We start from the raw sequence: 22,572 nt of genomic DNA on the forward strand, positions 1-22,572 counted from the left end.
GTTCCCACATCTGGCTGCAAGAATGTGGATAGTTCTGTTATGGCTTCCTTTGGAAATCGATAGGTCTCTACATAGAGGTATCTTTGGACATGTCCAGATACAAAACTCTGTCCCATGTACACACTGGTAGTTGTTAGATCAGCTAAGTAGATGAATCCAAATTAGATAGGTTCGGTCACCACATATACATCAATTGTTGATTTTATTAAAATTGACATTTCATGCTCCCGTTATCAGGGTTGGTGGACAAATAATCATCCCGCCGCCGAGTGGCGCTGTTTGGCGCTCATGTAAATTGGCTCAAAATCGGCAGCAACGCAAGTGAACTCTCGCGATGAAAACATGCAACACGTGCTCTATGCATCCGGTGATAGCATTTGTATAATGCCGGGCAGCTGAGTGAACAGCGGGGATGTAGCTCAGTGGTAGAGCGCATGCTTTGCATGTATGAGGCCCCGGGTTCAATCCCCGGCATCTCCACTTTTGTAAGGCTGTTATTTTTTTTTAATGGGAAGGAAAATAAACCTTACTTTTTTGTTTACATTTTCTTTACATAAACAAACATTTTATTCTACTCCAAACCCCATTTCTACAACCCAATCTGACTCAGTCTGCATTGGACAAGCAAGCTACATAATAGGCTTACCAGCAAAGTTGAATCCCATGGAATAAAAGGGACAGTGGCAGCATGGATACAAAATTGGCGAAATGACAGAAAACAGAGAGTAGTGGTGAATGATTGTTTTTCAAACTGGAGGAAGGTATACAGTGGTGATCCCCAGGGGTCGGTTCTAGAACCACTGCTTTTCTTGATATATATTAATGACTTGGATGTGGGTGTACAGGGCACAATTTCAAAATTTGCAGATGACACAAAACTTGGAAGTATAGTGAACAGTGAGGAGGAGAGTGATAGGCTTCAAGAAGACATAGACAGACTGGTGAAATGGGCGGACATGTGGCAGATGAAATTTAACGCAGAAAAGTGTGAAGTGATACACTTTGGTAGAAAGAATGAGGAGAGGACATATAAACTAAATGGTACAATCCTGAAGGGGGTGCACGAACAGAGAGATCTGGGGGTATGTGTGCACAAATTGTTGAAGGTGGCAGGGCAGGTTGAGAAAGCGGTTAAAAAGGCTTATGGATTCCTGGGCTTCATAAATAGAGGTATAGAGTACAAAAGTGTGGAAATTATGATGAACCTGTATAAAACACTGGTTCAGCCCCAACTGGAGTACTAAGTCCAATTCTGGACACCGCACTTTAGGAAGGATGTGAAGGTCTTAAAGAAGGTGCAGAAAAGATTTACGAGAATGATTCCAGGAATGAGGGACTTCAATTACGTTGATAGACTGGAGAAGCTGGGGTTGTTCTCCTTGGAGCAGGGAAGGTTGAGAGGAGATTTGATAGAGGTGTTCAAAATCATGAGGGGTCTGGACAGAGTAGATAGAGAGAAACTGTTCCCATTGGCAGAAAAGTCGAGAACCAGAGGACACAGATTTAAGGTCATTAGCAAACAAACCAAAGGCGATGTAAGAAAAAACTTTTTTACACAGCGAGTGGTTAGGCTCTGGAATGCACTGCCTGAAAGGGTGATGGAGGCAGATTCAATCACAGTTTTCCAAAGGGAATTGGATAAGTACCCGAAGGAAAGAAATTTGCAGGGCTATGGGGAAAGGGTGTGGGAATGGGACTAGCTGAAGTGCTCTTGCAGAGAGTCGGCAGGGGCTTGATGGGCCAAATGGCCTTCTTCTGTGCTGTAACCATTCTATGTAATTTGAACGTCAGCACATTACGCGTACCATACGTGGTTGTCCGGGAGAGAGGGACGCGGGTCCCCAGCGGGCCGCCACCATTCCGAAAAGATCCCGCTGTCTCAGTTGTTGGGGCTTTTTCGTTTGAAGCAACGGTTGCGCTTTTGATTTCTTCACTTTTGACGGCCGGTTAAAAAAATAAGTTAAAATAAAAACAGAAAATGCTGGAAATACTCAGAAAATCAATTAATCTGGTCGTGCGCCTGATGGAGCCCTGCTGCATGACGTCATCACTGGCCGCCCCGCACGGTGCGTGACGTCACGGCGATCGGTAACACGGGGAACGGGGGTGGCGGTAACCCCGGCAACGGTGGCGGGTTCGGCGACAGCAGAGAAACAAAGCGGAGGGAGCGCGGCGGCATGCAGCTCAAGCACTTGAAAACCCTGCTGAGCCCCCAGGTACGGCCCGGCACTGGGAGAGCGAGAGTCCGCAGCCATTCAGGCTTCCACTGCATCGAGCAGTAGGCGGAGCGGAGAGGCGAGGCCCCGAGTATTGGGGCGAAGAGCGAGCTGCCATTGGTTTTCTGCTGCCGATTTTAACTTTAATGTCGGTGCCCACCCTCAGCGTCAGTCCTTCCGACAAGAAAGAAATACTTGCATTAATATAGCAGCTTTCACGGCCCAAAACGCTTTACAGCCAGTGAAGTATAATGTGTTCAGAATTTGTGACTTGCAGCGTTACAGCACTTTTGCATCCCACTCGGACTATGTTCTTTTCTGATCAGCCCCACATTTTATCTGTTTATTCATATTTTTAGGTGGCCACTGTCGTTCAATCCCCATTTCGGGCATGGTGATCGGTTATTCAGTTCTGGAGAGAGATGAGTGGTAACTTACAACTCACACTTATCCGCTTATGTTTATCACCCCAGTACCACCCTCCTGCTACAACCCAGAACTCCCATCCACAACTTAACATGCCACTTTTACTATTCTCACACCCAGCAATCTCTTCTCAATTCTCCCAGACCTCAACACTCCTCTCCTCTCTTCTTGCAGGACCCCATCACCCCTCCTATTGATCCCAGGACCACCCTTCCATTACCATGTAGGCACACTTCTGAGTACTGCTGCACAGTACCTGCAACCTGCTTATTGCCTGTCAGACACCGTTCAGATGTCACACTTGTGTCAAAACCATCTTTAAAAAGAAACAAAGCCAGTCATTGCCCTGGAGTGCGAAATTTAAAAGCAGTTTAAGGATTGTGAAGGGCTAGTTCAGGACATCAGACATCAGAAAATATTTCATTATGTTGAAGTTGATGAGAAGCTTCAGCGGGTTGCTAGAGAGGGTGGTTGAGACTATGACTTTAGTCTCATTTAACAAATAGTGTGAAATTCTGGAAAAAGCAATGTCAAATGGGATGAATGCTTGTTTTTTTTTAATGCAATCCAAACTTGTGAACTTAGGCTTTTTTTCCCCCCTCTTCCAAGGATGGTGCTGCAAAAGTTACATGTATGTCATGGGCACCCAATAACAGCAAGTTTGCAGTCTGCACTGTGGACAGAGTTGTTCTTCTCTATGATGAAAATGGAGAAAGAAGAGATAAATTCTCCACTAAACCTGCTGATTCCAAGGTAAAAAAAAACCTTAATTTTCAAAAGATTATATGTGATAACTTGACAAATGTATAGTTTAACATTTATTTATAGAGAAGTGCCATTAACAGCCATACTGTAGGATAGTGATTTTCTTTTCTGTAATTAGACATTAAAAATAACCTCGGTGTCGGAAAACTAATATTCCTTTAAGTCCTGTGTTGTGTGCATTCTCAGCTGAATTATGACAGCTGAAAATTGAACCGACTTCTGTTACAAGCTATTTGAATTGAAAAACGTAGGACAAAGAAACTTATTTTGCAAAGGGAGAAAGAAAAATCACAGTTCTTTACACACTGAGTACCTTTTGGTGAATCTTGAATCTTGAAGTTTAGATGATTATTGATAAATGGCAGGGGATTTATTTTTCTTCATCTGTAAAGTTTGCAAAGAATTATTTTACTAAACTCACCATATCTCCCTTGTTTAGTAAAATAATTTTTCTTGCATTTATAATTTCACAAATGAAGTTCTAATAAGTTTGTTTTAATTTAGCAGTTAAATATGACAAACAAGATCTGGAGGTGTGTGCAACACCTTATGAAATCAGTTAGTACTGTATAAATAATATCTTGCTGTATGTGCACTGGTAGTAGTTAACCAGTTCATTTGTTTTCTGAAACCTGTGCTAACTAATGTTATTGACCACAGTGCTGTTAACATTAGTCCTCTGAATTTATGACATGGAGAGCACTTGTTCGGCACAGTTTGTAACCCATGCAAAATATTATCAATGAACATAGGTTCTTTTCTGGTGATTAGTCAGTTCTGAAATGAGGTCAGAGGCAATTGACAATGCAAGTTATGAATGATCAGCTGTCTGGTTCACTTCACTTGTGAAATCATAAATTAATTATGCTCATCAGCAGTCATCTCTGTAAAGTTCTTAAAGAATTATTTGTGTACTGTTCACATTGATTATTGAAAACTAATTATTTAAAAATGTATATGCCTTTTTTTCAGTATGGCAAGAAAAGCTATATGGTCAAAGGCATGGCCTTTTCGCCAGATTCTACCAAAATAGCCATTGGGCAGACAGACAGTATCATATATGTTTATAAAATTGGAGAAGAATGGTAAGTCCTATTATATAGATTTATTGGGGGCACACACACAAACCCATCATTAGGTTCAAGAGTTTCAGTTCATGCTACTGGGAAATCTACACCCACCTGTGGGGTTTCTCTTTGGTGTAGTCCAGAGAGCTATGGCATGCAGCGCAAAAACTCAGTGTGTGCAAAGGCACTGCTGGAGTTTAGCCAGCTAAAATGCTTACTAGAGCAGATCACTGTTAAATTTTGCTCTGCTTGTCCAGTTACAACCTCCCTACCCTAGGGGCTTTGCACTGCATGGTTATTTGGAGCCGAGTTTAAATGAGAATCCCAGTCTTCAGTAACTGGTCTATGCCTTCAGGTTCCGTTAGTGAGTTAGGTTGCCATGTTGATCAGTACTGCAAGTACTGTAGTCCTACCTAGTTCAGGTATTGGATTACCAAGTCTGACATGTTGAGTTAATTCTAAACTTCCATTGACAGGTGCGTCGCCACGATGCCAAAGAGTTCCTCATCCCCCGCCCACCACCCCTTCTCCCACCCAGGCAGATAATATCTTTGGTTGTTAGACAAATGTGAGTTTGAACCCTTGCTAAGTGGACAGCACAGACAAAGAGCACCTCATGTGCGATATATTGAGCAGCACAACTTGCCATAAAACTTATTGTCACCGTCATCCTGACCATAGCAGGGACACGCACCGTACCTCATTCAGTGGTGGCTCCACCAGTTCACAGTGTGGAGCTTCAGCAGCTGCTTGCCCCATAGCAATCAAGCCCTGAATATATGAGTGTGGGTTCTCATACTTGGCCTCCAGATAACTGTCATTGTTAAATGTTAAAGTTTCCTCGTCAGATATGCAACAGACTTTTGCCTTCAATATAGTGGAAGAAGCTACTCGGTGCAGCTTGCCTTGTACCAGCTACTTTGATGTTCTAGATTTCCAAATCCATTGCCACACATCAGGTTTACTCATTATCAATGACCTAATCCCGTGTCCATGTGAGGGGCTTTGGTAAAGAGCCGTACTCACCAAGGGTGATCTCTTTATCCCCCCCGCCGGTACTCTTCTAATCAATATTTTTGGGCTCCCATCTTTAGCTGTGCAAGGCCATAATACTGTATATGGGAGCACTGACAACTATATCCCATTGATTAACCCCTTGTTTAAGGCGGTGCATGGAATGCACTGGTTTCCCAGGCGAGCCTGCCAGGAATACAGTGTCATCCGTAAAAGGGAGTGCTGCAATATTTTCAGAAATGCCACCAATAGGCACTCCAAGTTTGGCCTTCACAATGGCATCAAGCACTTGATGAAGATTGATGAAGACATTGAATAGAATTCAAGGTGGATAAGTCAGGAGGCCCTAAACTATTTTGGCGCAAAATTCGGATCCGTAGTGGATGTTTTTTGGGCGCTTCGAGTGCCCTTAGAGGTCCAAAATGGCGTCCACAGTACGCGTGCACACTTGTGGGATGAATTACGCCGGATGCCATATTGGTGTGGGTGTTGGTGCGTGCGCAGTGAAGTATGCAGAGCAGGTAGATCATGGTGTCAATCAGCATGCAACGCTGACTTGATGCCAGCACTAACATTTTGGAGCTCAAAACTCCAGCTAACGCCCTCTCTTAAGCTTACACAACTGATTAGCAGGAAGAACCCCCCACCAGCGCTATTTAAAGGGATCATCACCTACTTAGAGGTTAGTTTCTGGTTGATTTCTTCTGGCTGTTGGTATACGTCTAACAGTGTTTGGTGCTCTCTATAGTTGTTTAAAGTTGCCAAAGTCTGCAGGAAGTGGTGTGGCAGGTGTTGAAGGACTTTTTCCTGAGTTCAAGGCTTCTGCACAAACCACTTGCTGCCAGACATGGGTGCACTAGTAGGAATTCCCCTTGGAATACAGCACGACTTGGAAAAAGAGCAGAGGGCACGAAGAGTAGGACAAGCTGCTGAAGAAGGAGGGGGAGAAGGGCTCTCAGAAGGAGGCCATATCCGCCCAGGGTGTTAAGTGGGAAATTCTCCTACCTGAACCTCCACAAGGAACAATCTGTGAGACGTCTGCGCTTCAGTAAGGACGTCCTCACTGACATCTGCCACCTGCTGCAGTCACAACTGCAACCTCAAAGCAGGGCAAGGACTGCATTGAACTGGCACGGCTCAATTGTGCATCGCGATCCCAGCACCCATTTTCAGGGCTTTCAAAAATAAGCCCCCTGTATGTTTTAACTTATCTTTCAAACTATAATTTTGTAAAAAAATTACAAAAAACTCAAAATAACACACTATCTTTTTATGTAAAAACATAAGATTATATTGAATACAGAAATTCATGAGCATACATGTCAATCCATTACTTACTGTCTCTCTGCGGAAGGTATGCCTTTTCCAAGTGAACGCGTCTGGTTCAAGGTTGTGGGGTCGCGTGTGAGCGCAATGCCCAGCTACAGATGTCAGTCAAAGGGTAACCTCGACTTTTGTGATTGGCCGTAGCAGCAGGTGGGGCTTTAAAGCTTTGCTGCTGCCCCCATCCCCAGACCATGGTATGTCCAGCAGCGCAGGGGAAAGAATAGGTAAGTGGAAATAAATTGGAATTGCAATTTGTCTTAGTGGAGAAAAATAGTGCATCAGAGAACATTTCCAAACAAGATCCAATCAACAGAAATGATCAGCTTCTGAAATGTTCAAAGTGAATCAATTAATCAAATTACTTATATTTTTCTCCACTCGGAGCTATTGGCTGCACCACAGGGAGATCTCCCCTGCTCTTCTTTAAATAGTGCTGCAGGATCTTTTATGTCCACCTGGACAGACAAACAGGGCCTCGGTCAATTTAATATATCAATTGAAACATGACATTTCCAACAATGCAGCACTCCCCCAGTACTGCACTGAAGTGTCTGCCTAGATTATGTGGTCAAGTCCTGGAGTAGAGCTTGAACCCACAACTTCTGACACAGACAGGAATTATACCACTGGGCCAAGCTGACTCTTATATAGATTTTGGAGCTGGAGTATACATTCTATATAAAATTCAAGATTTCTATGTGATCCCATAGCTTCCAGCTTTATCATGAAGGGCGCATGAGACGCTAGTTTAAAAGACTTATGAGCATCAATGAAAGTAATGTGATCGATCATGCAGATCAGTGAGTTATTCTTGAAATTATAGATTGATTTTCTTCTCCGGGATCATAATATTTTGCTGTGTGTTAATATTTTGTACAATTTGTTTTACTAGTTTTCTAAGATATACTAACTTAATAATGTTATTTAACAAAAAAGTCCTTTAATCATTATGCAGAAATGATGTAGACTTAAGCAGTCTATGATTCCCAAGTTTTCTAAAATTCAAGCATTAATTTTTATTTTTTAGATGTTATCTGTACCCTGCCTTTATTATTACACTAAGAGCTTTGGGCAGGAAATGAGGCAGTGTTTTAATTATTATGCTGCAATTATGGGACAAAACCACACTTTAGGTTTTATGTCTGGGTTTCAGAAACTATTAATGTGGGTTTGCTCCGTCACCTCTGTGGGCATTTTACCATTGTGAAATTTAAAGTGCCAGTTTTGCAGAGCACAAGCCCTTTGATGTTCACATTGAATACTTCTGTCCAGGGTGCAAAAACTAGGGAAGGTGGGAGAGGGTATAATTTAGTAATGCTTGTTACAGCAGTGACTGAGTTTCCAAAGCAGGTGAAACTTTTATTAGGCAGTAATTGTTTATGGAAGGAGTATTTTTTAGCTCTGAATGCTTCTTCAGCAATTACAAAACAGTCCCATATTATTACATTTATAATTTGAGCATTACAGTAAATTGTGATGCAATCCTTTATAGATTGTTAAAAAAAATTCAGTGTTGGGCATTTTTATTGTTTAAAGCCACTTCAAGTAGATTACTTTAAAGCAAAGGCTGAATTAAAACCACTTGTGGATTTGGTGCTTTAAACCATTGCAGCTAAACTTGATTACTGATTATTTTGCATTTATTTCTCTAGGGGTGACAAGAAGGTTATCTGTAACAAGTTTGTACAGACGGTAAGAGAACTTTCTAATATGAATATGGAGCTTTCATTGATTTCTGCATTTTGTGTCAACATGTTTGAGCATATCTGATTCTTTTATGGCAGGAGAATTTATTCAGTTCATCTGGAGTATGAACTTGGAACAATCTTAGAATCAAATTATTCTGTTTCTGTCTTTTTTCATTATTTTCCTCTGTTAAGCAATACAAGACATTTCAATAGAAACAATCATGCATTTAATGGGTCTTTGTTTATTGGTGAGCTTAGCAACATTCAGAATACAATGATGGTTGAATTTCCCTTTTCTATTCAGGTTCACGGAGGCCAATTATGAGCAGCTCTCAATGCCACCCCAGCTGAGGGCAGTGACCTTAGCACAAACAGGGTATTGAACCTGGGACTTTCCTAATCTGTATTGCTCAGCAATGCAGTGGGTAAACATGATAAGACATTACTAACTCCTGAAACCAACAAATTTGTACATAACAAATTGGAATCCGATGCCTTTTATGTAAAAATAGCCAATGAATTTAATCTTCAATCTGTAACTGAAGGAACTTTAACTAAAACAGGACTAAGTCAAAATCAGATACCATGGTGCTGAAAATGGCCGGCAGGATTGCACAGATGGAGTGTGTGCTGTTTTAGTTATCCTTGATAAATAATAGCCTGTTATAAATCCCAGCCCAAAACCATTTTAAGAACCACATTGTATTAATCAAATGCTTCTTTGACATAATAATTTTCACAAAAGAAGTACGTACACCAGACTCCAACCAAACCATCCTATGACCAATGCATAAGGTTGTAAAATTCTATGGGGTTAATTTTCAACGTTGTCGGGGCAGAAGACTAGCAGTAGCGGATTGGCTGCCCACAATGCACCCTGCCTGAGCAAAATTCGTTGGGGTGTATAACAGGCGGCCGATCCCCATCACTTGGTTTTGTCCTTGCCGAAGTTGAAAATGACCCCCAATATATCAATTCTCCAGAAGCAACTTATTTTCAGCTTTGCTGAGCTGAAAAGGAAAACATTTGTCAGAATCTTTTGCCATGTCAATGCTTCTTTACATCCCTGTTTTTAGATGTTATTACTGCTTCTCTGCTGCTACTGATACTTTGTGACTTGCTTCAGCCCTTTTCTACTAAACTTCCAGTCAAAAACCAAAGCTGTATTTCACTTCTGCCCCCTCCCCCAACTCCTCCATGATTAAACTTCACAAATAAATTTGTGGTGAGGAGAAAGTTTAATTTATGAGATTTTAAAAAGTTATACTCACCTAGCTGGGTGGGAAGAAATAGCAGCAGCTCTAGAAATTATATTTCAGGGTTCTATTGAGAGTTGATGTGTGCTGGAAAGGTAGTCTGGAGGACGAGTTCATGGAATGCATTCGGGACAGTTTCCTAGAACAATATATCATGGAACCAACCAGGGAGCAGGCTATTTTAGATCTTGTATTGTGTAATGAGACAGGGTTCATTAGCAATCTCATGGTAAAGGATCCTCTGGGGCAGTGTGATCATAATATGATAGAATTTTACATTAATTTTGAGAGTGACTTACTTAAGTCCAAAACTAGAGTCTTAAACTTAAATAAAGCCAATTACATAGGTATGAGGGGTGAGTTGGCTAAGGTAGATTGGAAAAATAGATTAAAAGATATGGTGGTAGATAAGCAGTGGCTAGCATTTAAAGAAATATTTCATAATTCTCAACAAAAATACATTCCATTGAGAAACAAAAACTCCACGGGAAAAGTGATCTAACTAAAGAAGTTAAGGATAGCATTAGATTGAAAGAAGAAGCTTATAATGTTGAAAATAGTAAGCCTGAGGATTGGGAGAGTTTCAGAAACCAGCAAAGGTCGACCAAAAAATTGATTAAAAGGGAAAAAATAGAACATGAGAGAAAACGAGCAAGAAATATAAAATCAGATTGTAAGAGTTTCTACAAGTATGTAAAAAGGAAAAGAGTAGCAAAAGTAAATGTTGGTCCCTTAGAGGCTGAGACAGGAGAAATTATTATGGGGAATAAGGAAATGGCAGAAACGTTAAACAAATATTTTGTATCTGTCTTCACAATAGAAGACACAAAAAGCATACCAAAAATGGTGGGGAACCAAGAGTCTAATGAGGGTGAGGAACTTAACGTAATTAATATAAGTAGAGAAAAAGTACTAGAGAAACTAATGGGACTAAAAGCTGACAAATCCCCTGGACCTGACGGCCTACATCCTGGAGTTCTAAAAGAGATGGCTGAAGAGATAGTGGATGCATTGGTTTTGATCTTCCAATATTCCCTAGATTCTGGAGAGGTCCCAGTGGATTGGAAGGTCGCAAATGTAACACCGCTATTCAAGAAAGGAGGGAGAAAAAAAACAGGGAACAACAGGCCAGATAGCCTGACATCAGTCGTCGGGAAAATGCTGGAATCCATTGTTAAAGAAGTGGTATCAAGTTACTTAGAAAATCATAACATGATTAGGCAGAGTCAACATGGTTTTATGAAAGGGAAATCATGTTTGACAAATTTATTAGAGTTTTTTGAGGATGTAACTAGCAGGGCAGATAAAGGGGAACCAGTGGATGCAGTATATTTGGATTTCCAAAAGGCATTCGATAAGGTGCCACCTAAAAGGTTATTACACAAGATTAGGGCTCATGGGGTTGGGGGTAATATAATAGCATGGATAGAGGATTGGTTAACGGACAGAAAACAGAGAGTAGGGATAAAAGGATCTTTTTCAGGTTGGCAGGCTGTAACTAGTGGGGTGCCACAAGGATCAGTGTTGGGGCCTCAGCTATTTACAATCTATATTAATGACCTAGATGAAGAGACCGAGTGTAATGTATCCAAGTTTGCTGATGATACAAAGCTAGGCGGGACAGTAAGCTGTGAGGAGAACACAAAGGGCTAGATTTTCTCAATGGAGACGTGCTGGAGGCGGGACTTCTGGTTTCCAGGTTTCAGCCCCGCCCCCAGTGACGTCTGACCAACCTACGCTATTTTCCCTTGATTGGCCTTGGTAAGCTCGCCCCCTGCGTCAGCGTGTGATGCTTCATCTGTCGAAAATTTGTTGACATAAATTGTCAGTGTTTGACAGCTTTGAGAAGCTGTCAAACACTGACAATCTCTGTTCTAAGGTGAGCCCTTGTACAGAAGGCTCACCAAGACCTCTCTCCTCAGCAGAAAGCAGATGGCTGCTGCATCTGAGAATGCAGCAGCCATTCTGTCATCTCTGCCGTTGAGATGAGGCACCTCTGGATCCTCAAAGGTTGAAGCCTGCAGAAAGAAGCAAAGGTAAGGAAACTTTTTCCAACACTTTACACTCACCTCTCATACTTACCTGTCCACATTTTCACCCATCACTCACCTCTACAGCGGACATTTCGACCCCTCTCACCCCCGCAGACCCACTGCTCGCCTTGCTGACCCTGGCGAGGTTTGCAGTCGTCGGGAAGCCCACAATTGCATGCGTAAAATGGGGAAAAGGTTCAAAACTGTGACTTAACTACCTGTTAACAGGCAATTAATTGGCTCTAAGGCCCTTCCCGCCTCGAGGAGACAGGTCCCTGCGCAACTCGGGGACCCACCTCCCGGGAAAATGGCACGGAGGCAGGTTGGGAGCAGGGCCGGTACCTGCTCCCAGTTTCTGCCATTTTCCCAGCAGTGATGCCTGCATACCCGCCTCCCCAGGGCTGGGAAAATTCCCCCCAGAGTCTGCAAAGTGATACTAAGTGAGTGGGCAGTAAGGTGGCAGATGGAGTATAATGTAGGGAAATGTGAGGTTATTCACTTTGGTAGGAAGAATAGAAAAACAGAATAATTTTTAAATGGTGAGAAACTTTCAAATGTTGGTGTTCAGAGAGATTTGGGTGTCCGCGTGCAAGAGACACAGAAAGCTAGCATGCAGGTACAGTAAGCAATAAGGAAGGCAAATGGCATGTTGGCCTTTATTGCAAGGGGGTTGGTGTATAAGAGTAATGAAGTCTTGCTACAATTGTACAGGGCCTTGATGAGACCACACCTGGAGTACTGTGCACAGTTCTGGTCTTCTTATCTAAGGAAGAATATACTTGCCTTGGAGGCGGTGCAACAAAGGTTCACTGGATTGATTCTTGGGTTGAAAGGGCTGTCCTATGATGAGAGATTGTGTCGAATGGACCTATACTCTCTGGAGTTTAGAAGAATGAGAGGTGATCTCATTGAAACATACAAGACTCTGAAAGGGAATTGACAGGGTAGATGCTGAGAGGTTGTTACCCCTGGCTGGAGTGTCTAGAACTAGGGGGCATAGTCTCGGGATAAGGGGTAGGCCATTTAAGACTGAGATGAGGAGGAATTTCTTCACTCAGAAGGTTGTGAATCTTTGGAATTCTCTGCCCCAGAGGGCTGTGGATGCTGAGTCTTTGAGTATATTCACGGCTGAGATTGATAGATTTTTGGACTCTAAGCGAATCAAGGGATATGGAGATCAGGTGGGAAAGTGGAGTTGAGGTCGATGATCAGCCATAATCTTATTGCATGGCGGAGCAGGCTCGAGGGGCCGTATGGCCTACTTCTGCTCTTACTTCTTATGTTCTTATGAATGTATTGCTCATTTTCAAAAAGTGAGATGGCGCTAACTCTGCTAATTACAGGCCAGTTAGTTTAACATCTCTGGCAGGAAAAGTTTTGGTGTCTTTATTTAAAAATGAAATTGCTACATGAAAGATGAAGGGAAAATATTTAGAAGTAGTCAACACAGATTTCAGAAAAGAAGATTGATCAAGTTCTTTGAGGAGGTGACATATGGCAGATGAATGTGATGAAGTGGACGTGGTGTACATAGCTTTTCAAAAAGTATTTGGCAATGCACCACAGAGGAGATTATTGGAAAAGATTAAGGAGTTTGGAATTAGCTGACAGATAACAAGTTGGATTAAAATTGGTTAGAAGGGTGAAAACAAAAAGTAAAAGTTAACGGAGGTTTCTAATTGCTTGGAAGTGGGTTACAGTGTCCCAAAGGGTTCTATTCTGGGCATGCTTCTGTTAACCGTATGCATCAATGATTTGGATATAGGGCTAGAGAGAGTGGAGTTCAAATTTGCAGATGATACGTGGTAAAATAGGAGGCATAGTAGATAATTCTGAGAACCAAAGGAAGCTGCAAGGGTATATTAATAATATGGTGGAATGGGCAAAAAAAGTGGCAGATGGAATTCAATGTCAGTAAGTGGAGGTGGTACATTATGATTAAAAGAAGCAATAAATATACTTTGAACAGGAGAACTGTTGGGTGGTGTGGAAGAGCAGAGGGATTAAAGCATTAGGTTAACAAGACGTTAAAAGCAGCACCTCAAATGGTTAAGGCCATAAAAAAGCTTTATGGGAAGAGATATAGGGGGAGAAATTGAGAATAGCCCCGTTTGGGGCGCCAGCCTCGCCAGGGCGCTAAAAGTAGCGCCCCGGAAGCAATCGCGGCCGCCCGCCGGAAATTGAGTGGTAGCGCCCCAAAGGGAAGCGCGGCGCTACTGGAGGCGCCCCGCATCCCTCTTGGGGCGCTGCGACTGAATATCGTGGCGCAACGTGCCGCAGCGCCACACACTGCGGCACGTCGCGCTGCAGTATGGCAGGCCTTCCTCCCCTTCTTAAAGGGGAGGGGCCTTGTGCAGCGCGATCTGGGGCCCAGCTGGGCCCCCGAGGATCGCAAGTGCAGGCAAAAGAACCCGGCACCGAGGAGAAGTGCCGGGCTCTTGGAACGCAGCCGGCACTCCGCGGGGGGTGGGGGGGTTCAGGAGGCCGGGGACGGGAGCGCAGGCAGGTGCTGGCAGGCGGCCAACAACAAAAATGGCCGCCCCGCACCTCCTTTTAATTTGCGCCTCCCCGGCTGCAGGTAGGCCCCCCTGAACCGGTCGGACATAGCATCCGGCGGTAAATCAGGGGGCGCTTCCAAATATTGCGCCCGGGGCATCAGCAGGGCGCTGCGCACACCGATGACATCATCGGTAGTGGCGCAGCGCTAACGGATAGCGCCACCACTAGCGTCCCGTGGAATTTAGCGGGAGGCGTGGATAGTGCCGCGCCCGGGCGACAGTTGGCTTGCGACCCACTTAGCGCCCTCGTAAGGCGCTAACGGGTGGCGCAGCCAACTGAATTTCTCCCCCATAGAATACAAAAGTCAAGATGTAATGATGAAAGAAAGAATTTGCATTTATATAGCACCTTTCATGACCTCAGGACACCACAAAGTACTTCACAGCTTAATGAAGTACTTCTGAAGTTTTGTTGTTTTAATGTAGGGAAAAATGGAAGCCAATTTGCAAACATCAGTCTCACAAACAGCAATGAGCTGAATGACTAAATAACCATTTTTTTTGGTGTTGGTTGAGGCATAAATATTGGCCTGGACACCAGGAGAACCTCCCTGCTCTTTTTTGAATATTGCCATGGGATCCTTTATGTCTACCTTAGAGTGCAGATGGAGTCTTCGTGTAATATCTCATCAGAACGACGGCACCTCCCAGAGTGCAGCATTCCCTCAGCACTGCTCTGATGTGTCAGGCTAGATTCTGTACTCAAGTCTCTGGAGTGGGACTTGAGCTCTCAACCTTCTGACTCTGAGGCAAGAGTGAATCCAGATAAAACACTAGTAAGACCAGAGTTGTATGCAGTTTTTGGCTCCATACTATAGGAAGATGTTAAGGCAATATAAAGGGTATAGTGTGGCGGAGACCACATAGGGACAGTAACACAATTTCACTATGTATAGCCAATGTTGTTATCGCTCCACGTTATGTACGGAACTTGGTTGGGTTATCGGGGCAGGGTCCCTTTAAGAGTCGTCGATTGTGTGATGACGTCATAGCCCTGCGACGAGGCCGAGTCCCTCAGTCCATGCGGAGAGTTAAGAAAGCTAACGCGCGTTTTTCTTTGCTGCTATGAAAGTCTCGCAGTCTGTTTATTTCCAGTGACTCCTACATTGGTGACCCCGTTTCTCTTTTGGACGTTTCCAAAGACTTTATCCGAGATGGCGACGAACGCCGTTTCTCTCAAATTACCGGAGTTTTGGGAACGGCAGCCTGCCGCTTGGTTCGCCCAGGCCGAGGCTCAGTTTGCGCTCCGGGACATCACCGCAGACGACACGAAGTATTATTACGTCGTCTCTGCTCTCGGCAGCTCCACCGCGGCCAGAGTCATGAGCCTACTCGAGGACCCCCCGGAGCACCACAAATTTGCGACGCTGAGAACGCACCTCCTAGAGACTTTTGGACTAACTGAACCCGAGCGCGCACGCTTGCTTCTCTCTCTAACCGGGCTTGGCGACTCCAAGCCCTCAGAACTGATGGACCACATGTTAACTCTCCTGGGCAAGCACAAGCCGTGCTTCCTCTTCAGAGAACCGTTCCTACAACAGCTGCCAGGGCAGGTACGGTCGGCTTTAGCCAACTCTCATATTAGTGATTTCCGCGCCCTGGCCAAGGAGGCCGACAAATTTTTCTCTGCCGGGCAACAGTACTGCGCGGCCATGCGGGGCCCTGCCCCCACCGCCACAGCCCAACGGCGGCAGCCCCCAAGCATGTGCTTCTACCACGCGCAGTTCGGCCCCAACGCTAAGAAGTGCCGGCCCCCGTGCAGCTTTACCGCGTCGGGAAACGCGAAGGCCCACTCATTAGCTACCATAGCTGTCGGCCGTTCAGGTAGTCTGTTATTCATTACGGACACTGACTCTGGACGTCATTTCCTCTGCCCAGGTGAGCGTCCTGCCCACGTCAACCGTAGACATACGGGGGGAACCAAGGCCCCGCCCTTGAAGCCGCCAACGGCAGTCCCATCCGTACTTTCGGGAAACGGAGCGTGGCGCTGTGTTTTGGCGGGCAGCGTTTCGCTTGGGATTTTGTTACAGCGAAAGTGTCCACCCCCCTTCTCGGCGTTGACTTCCTCTGCGCCAATGGCCTTTTGGTGGACGTCAAGAACCGACGTTCGTCAACGCTGAGACTTTCAGTTCGCTCCCGTGTTCGCTCAGTGGTTCCGGCACGACGAAGTTGTCCAGCGCACTCTCGGCCTCCAACGAGTTTTCCCGCCTCCTCGCCGGGTTCCCGGACCTCACGAAGCCCACTTTCTCGTCCACCGCCACCAAGCACGGGGTAGAACACCACATCCCGACCACCGGTCCGCCTGTCTACGCCCGCGCTCGGCGCCTCGACCCGAGGAAACTCGCCATCACTAAAGCCGAGTTCGACACGATGGAGCGCCTCGGCATCATTCGCCAGTCGAACAGTCCGTGGGCCTCGCCCCTCCACATCGCACCGAAACCAGGCGGCGGTTGGCGCCCGTGCGGCGATTACCGGCGCCTCAACGACGCTACGACCCCCGACCGCTACCCGATTCCACACATCCAGGACTTTTCCGCCCACCTGGCCAGGAAAGTTGTTTTCTCTAAAGTGGACCTCGTTCGGGGTTACCACCAGGTCCCCGTTCGGCCGCAGGACATCCCGAAAACCGCGGTGATCACCCCGTTCGGGCTGTTCGAATTCCTCCGCATGCCATTCGGTCTCAAAAATGCCGCTCAGGCTTTTCAACGCCTAATGGACACCGTGTTACGAGACCTGCCATTCCTGTTCGTCTACCTGGACGACATTCTCATCGCCAGCGCCTCCAGGACGGAGCATGTGTCCCACCTCTGGACTCTCTTTGAACGCCTCAGCCAGCACGGCCTAATCGTCAATCCGGCCAAGTGCCAGTTCGGGCTGTCCTCGATCGACTTTCTCGGGCACCGCATCACGAAGGAAGGGGCGGTGCCACTGCCGTCGAAAGTGGAGGCCGTGAAGGATTTTCCACGAACCCTCACCGTGAGGGCCCTGCAGGAGTTTTTGGGCATGGTGAACTTTTATCATCGCTTCGTTCCCCGGGCAGCCCAGCTTATGCGGCCCCTTTACGAGGCCCTCAAAGGCAAGCTCGCCGTCGGCTGGTCCGAGGAGATGGCCAATTCTTTCACGGACACGAAAAGGGCCCTGGCTAACGCGACCATACTGGCGCATCCGTTGCCCAATGCGCCGATCGCTCTCACCACTGACGCTTCGGACTATGCTGTCGGCGCCATCCACGAACAGTGGGTCAATGGCACCTGGCAGCCGCTCGCCGCCTTCAGCCGGCAGCTCCGCCCCAACGAGCGGAAGTACAGCACCTTCGATCGCGAGCTTCTCGGCCTCTACCTCGCCGTCCGACACTTCCGTTTCCTGCTGGAGGCCCGCCCGTTCACGGCGTTCGTGGACCACAAGCCGTTGACCTTCGCCATGGCCAAAGTTTCCGAGCCGTGGTCGGCCCGTCAGCAGCGCCAGCTTTCCTTCGTCTCCGAGTTCACGACGGACATCCAGCATGTGGCTGGGAAAAACAACCCTGTTGCCGACTGTCTCTCCCGGGCCATCGCCAGCGCCGTACACCTCGGCATTGACTACACCCGCATGGCGGCCGACCAGGCCCCCGACCCGTTGGGTTGGCTCAGCTTCCGCGGCGGGGCCGACCTCTGGCTTCTGCACCCTCAGTCCACCACCGAGCGCCCGGGGACCCTCCTGCGACGTCCCCGCACCGGACTTAAGGAGCCGTTTCGGCCGTGTGATCCGGGCCCCTCAACGACTGACATTGCCAGTTCTAGCGAATTTTGGGGGGACGTATGTGGCGGAGACCACATAGGGACAGTAACACAATTCACTATGTATAGCCAATGTTGTTATCGCTCCACATTATGTACGGAACTTGGTTGGGTTATCGGGGCAGGGTCCCTTTAAGATTCGTCGATTGTGCGATGACGTCATAGCCCTGCGACGAGGCCGAGCCCCTCAGTCCATGCGGAGAGTTAATAAAGCTAACACGCGTTTTTCTTTGCTGCTATGAAAGTCTCGCAGTCTGTTTATTTCCAGCGACTCCTACAATAGCACAGATTCACTAGGATGCTGTCAGGAAATATAACTGTGAAAATGCTTTAAAAATTGGGGCTTTTTTTTAGAACAGAGGGGATTATGGATGATTTGACAGGGGTGTTTAAAATTATAAAGCGATGGAACAGACTAGAACTGGATTATTTCTAGTAGTTGAGGGATTTAAGATTAAATTTAGTAATTTAGGATAGAGAGCAGGAGAAACATTAACATGGAGGAATGTGAAGCTGTATGATGCAATAATGAGTTAGTGATTGAAGCAGAGGCTACATTAGCTTTTGAAAATAGGTTTGAAACATGGTTGAAGAATAGGGGGAATAAGGGATATGGGAATAGGGTGGGCACATGGGATTAGGACTTTTGTGGAGGATAAACATCAACATAGACTGGCTGAGCCGAATGGCTTGTTTCTGTGTTGTGATTTCTATGTAATTCTGTGTAACTTGGATTCCTCATGCCCAGAATCATTTTTAGTTGTTTGTCTCAGTACCTGCGAGCAGAACTAAGCTCAGTACTCCAGACAGCGTGTGTCCAACAGGTTATACAGAAACCCAATAACTTATTAATCTTTTTAATTGCAATTCATACTAAAATGTTGCAACCTTTGTTGACATTTTGGTTCTATATGCGGTGAAAGACTCCGTCACTATATTCATTATTGCTTTTCGCATTATAAATACTTTTATTTTATATTTCAGAGTGCTGTTACATGTCTAATCTGGCCAGCAGATCAAGCAATCGTTTTTGGATTGGCTGAAGGAAAGGTACATTCCTGTAGTTCACTATACTGATTCTTTCAACAATAAAAATAAATAAATAAAAGAAGCAGTATATCAATATATTTAAGGCAAGACTTGCTGCATACACGAGAGAGAGAGAGGGATATGGGGGTAGGGTGGGAAGAGCTAATTAGAGTGGGTGGTATAAACACTGGCTTAGAGCTGTTGGGTCGAATGGCCTGTTTCTGTGCTGTAGATTCTATGTAATATGTAACTTTATTAGCACTATTGCACTGGGTACGATTATACTGTCACCTTTGTGTTGTGGTGAAGCAGTTCACAGGAATGCAAAAGTGATACTATGGACTGAATTTTATCAATGGAGACGTGCTGGAGGCGGGACTTCTGGTTTCCGGGTTTTAGTCCCGCCCCCAGCGACGTCTGACCAACCCACGCTATTTTTCCTTGATTGACCTTGTTAAGCCCGCTCTGCAGGCTTACCGGCCAATTAAGGGAAAGCTGGTGACATGACGTCAGCGTATGCCGCTTCATCTGTCTCAAAGTTTTTGACAGATGAATTGTCAGCATTTGACAGCTTTGAGAAGCTGTCAAACACTGACAATCTCTGTTCTAAGGCGAGCCCTTGCACAGAAGGCTCACCAAGACCTCTCTCCTGAACAGAAAGCAGATGGCTGCTGCATCTGAGAATGCAGCAGCCATTCTGTCATCTCTGCCGTTGAGATGAGGCACCTCCGGATCCTCAAAGATTGAAGCCTGCAGAAAGAAGCAAAGGTAAGGAAACTTTTTCCAACACTTTACACTCACCTCTCATACTTACCTGTCCACACTTGCACCCATCACTCACCTCTACAGCGGACATTTTGACCACTCTCACCCCCACTGACCCACTGCTCACCTCGCTGACCCTGTCGAGGTTCCCAGCCGTCGGGAAGCCCGCACTTGCAGGGGTAAAATGGGGAAAAGTCTCAAAACTGCCTGTTAACAGGCAGTTAATTGGCTCTAAACCCCTTCCCGCCTTGAGCAGAAGGGTCCCTGGGCGACTCAGGGCCCCGCCTCCCTGGAAGATGACACGGAGGCGGGTTGGGAGCTGGGGCGATACCCGCTCCCAGTTTCTGCCATTTTCCCGGCAGTCCCGCCTCCATACCCGTCTCCCCAGGGCTGGGAAAATTCCCCTCCATTAATTCTGCAGTCAGATTCTGATTTGCCTCTCGAATGCAGTCATGTCAAATCCACTGGAGGAGGCAGTCTCACACCACTTGAGCTTGACACCATATGAGAGATTGCTCCAATTCATTGTTAAACAGGTTTAAAAAGTGCCCTGGGTTCATCAGGCCTTCTGGTCTTTTAATAAAGTGCAGTTGTTTTTAAAAAATGTTTCGAGATTGTAGATACTCACACCTACACTCTCAAAACATTAAAAGAATTACCAGGTTGGGTGAGGAGCTCTACACATGTGCAAGTATGAATGCACAGAGGTCTATAGTGGAGCTCCAAACCCTATCTGCAACCACTGTCTCACACTGGTAGTGTCATATCATTGTAGCCTCCTTTCTATTTCTTTGTTTTAATAAAGGAATTTTGCAAATGTTGATTGTTAGAAATTTACAAATTCTGAAAATTGCAATACTAGTTAGGTGGCCAGGAGATTAATTGAATGATCCTTGGAGTAAAGAGTTTGTTTGATTCTGCTTAGCATATTTGCCCTGTTTTTTATATTTAACTTTTTTAATGAAGATGTCTTTCCCCAAAATGTAAAACTAAATGTATTCAAAGCCCAATACTAAATAATACCAAACTTTGCAAATTAATGGAAAATAATGATATTAAATTAACTAGCTGACCAGTTAACCCAGTGTTCATGTGAAATGGATTAAGTAGTACAGTGCTGTGTGGAACACTTGTCTTTCACTTTTGAAAGCTAATGAGATTCGTCTTTTCTATTAATTGTGTAAAAGTTCTACGTGAAATGAATTTGGAATATTTCATTGTGGATCCTGGTAAGCATGATTACAGGACAAAATTGTCTCTAATTTGGCACTAATTGGCATTAAAAAGAGCAATTTCATTTAGGGAAGCCTTACTGCTTACGTTCAGACACATTATTATGCAATGTCACGAGAGGTTTATTCTGCATTTTACCCTCACTGTATTCAACCTGCCAATGTCTGATGCAGATGCTGAGTGTAAGTGATAAAATATTCTATCACAGCACTAGCATCATACCACTTAATGAACATTGAAGTAAGAAAAGCATGTTTGCTATTTGGAGTGTTCACTAAAGTGTTTATTTGTCAACTCTGGGTGTTTTATTGAGGTGTCCCTTCCTATACTGCTCAATTACATTTCTTGTTGGGCATATCTAGAAGTGTCCTGTTGACTCAGATTAATCTTGCATTAAAGGTGTTGAGCTATATATGGCACTTCTAAAATTTAAACAGTTCAGATTAATGTTCAGTATATGTTGTAAATGCAGCAAATATGGTGGGCACTGTAGTGTCGTGGTTGTGGGACTGAACTAGCAGCCCAGAGGTCATGAACCAACTAGTTTACGCATGTTGTTCAGTGAAGGGAACTTGCTACTTGTACAAGGTCTGGCCACCATGTAATTCTGGTCCAAACTACGTGGTTGCCTGTGAATGCCTAAAGCCGCTCAGTTGTACAAGCAATTGTTCGAAGGCAGTAATCTAATTTTGGGATCCAGGTGAGGGTTGTAAAATACTCAAACTTGGCTTTCATGATTATCCCTTGAGTGCCTCAAATAAACTAGTACATTATAAGTTATATTAAATTACCTCCAAGCTTCTGGTATTTTTTATATATGAGACAATTTATAGCTTGTGCAGTGCAAATAGAACACGCATATTTGTAGGAGATTTTCTGTGAGCTTTCCATCGAAAAAGTACTACAAATCAGAAATAACCATGTTGAATAAACACAACTTTGTCTTTTCGCCAGTCATTTTTTCCAGACGACTGAATAAGGAACATATAAATTAACTTCCATTTTAATTGTTACTAGCATGGAAAACATTTTTTTAAAAAGGTAATTTTTCTTGAGCATTATTCTTAAATGAGAAAGAAGTCTAAAGTAATGCAGTTGTGCCACCAAGTGGCGTTTTGAAGAAAATTCTTCTTGTAATCTTACTTGTGAGTAATTGAGTAAGATGTGTGATGACAACCTTGTAAATATTCATGCGTTATTAAAAGCAATATTTTTAAATGTATCTGTTCTCGGTTGATATTGTTTCTGCTTAACATAGGTTCGTTTAGCTAACACGAAAACAAACAAGTCCTCAACCATTTATGGAACAGATTCTTATGTGGTTTCATTGACTTCAAAGTAAGTATTATTTTCTTTGTAAATGGCAGACATTCTCTCATGGAAGATGTTTTCTTTTGTGTTATGTACAGTGACATTGTAA

The 22,572-nt window shown here is 44.7% G+C and overlaps 1 protein-coding gene and 1 non-coding gene across 2 annotated transcripts in view; both read left to right on the top strand.

Moving 5' to 3' along the window:
- Nucleotides 1-408: 408 nt before the first annotated feature.
- On the top strand, nucleotides 409-480 carry trnaa-ugc (transfer RNA alanine (anticodon UGC)). The gene has a single exon. It is a non-coding gene; the product is annotated as a tRNA-Ala (tRNA).
- Nucleotides 481-2,039: 1,559 nt separating this feature from the next.
- The window catches only part of ift172 (intraflagellar transport 172), a 179,456-nt gene continuing 158,923 nt past the window's right edge, over nucleotides 2,040-22,572 (top strand). The window contains exons 1-6 of the mRNA XM_085996985.1: nucleotides 2,040-2,216; nucleotides 3,252-3,395; nucleotides 4,380-4,492; nucleotides 8,467-8,506; nucleotides 19,110-19,175; nucleotides 22,411-22,490. Coding sequence (XP_085853111.1) covers nucleotides 2,178-2,216; nucleotides 3,252-3,395; nucleotides 4,380-4,492; nucleotides 8,467-8,506; nucleotides 19,110-19,175; nucleotides 22,411-22,490 — 482 coding nt within the window. The 5' untranslated portion in view covers nucleotides 2,040-2,177. The remainder of the gene's footprint in view (nucleotides 2,217-3,251; nucleotides 3,396-4,379; nucleotides 4,493-8,466; nucleotides 8,507-19,109; nucleotides 19,176-22,410; nucleotides 22,491-22,572) is intronic.

Source organism: Somniosus microcephalus, chromosome 9 (genome assembly GCF_052327205.1).
Source record: "Somniosus microcephalus isolate GS21.2 chromosome 9, FLI_Smic_1.0, whole genome shotgun sequence".
In the NCBI taxonomy this organism is placed as follows: Eukaryota; Metazoa; Chordata; class Chondrichthyes; order Squaliformes; family Somniosidae; genus Somniosus; species Somniosus microcephalus.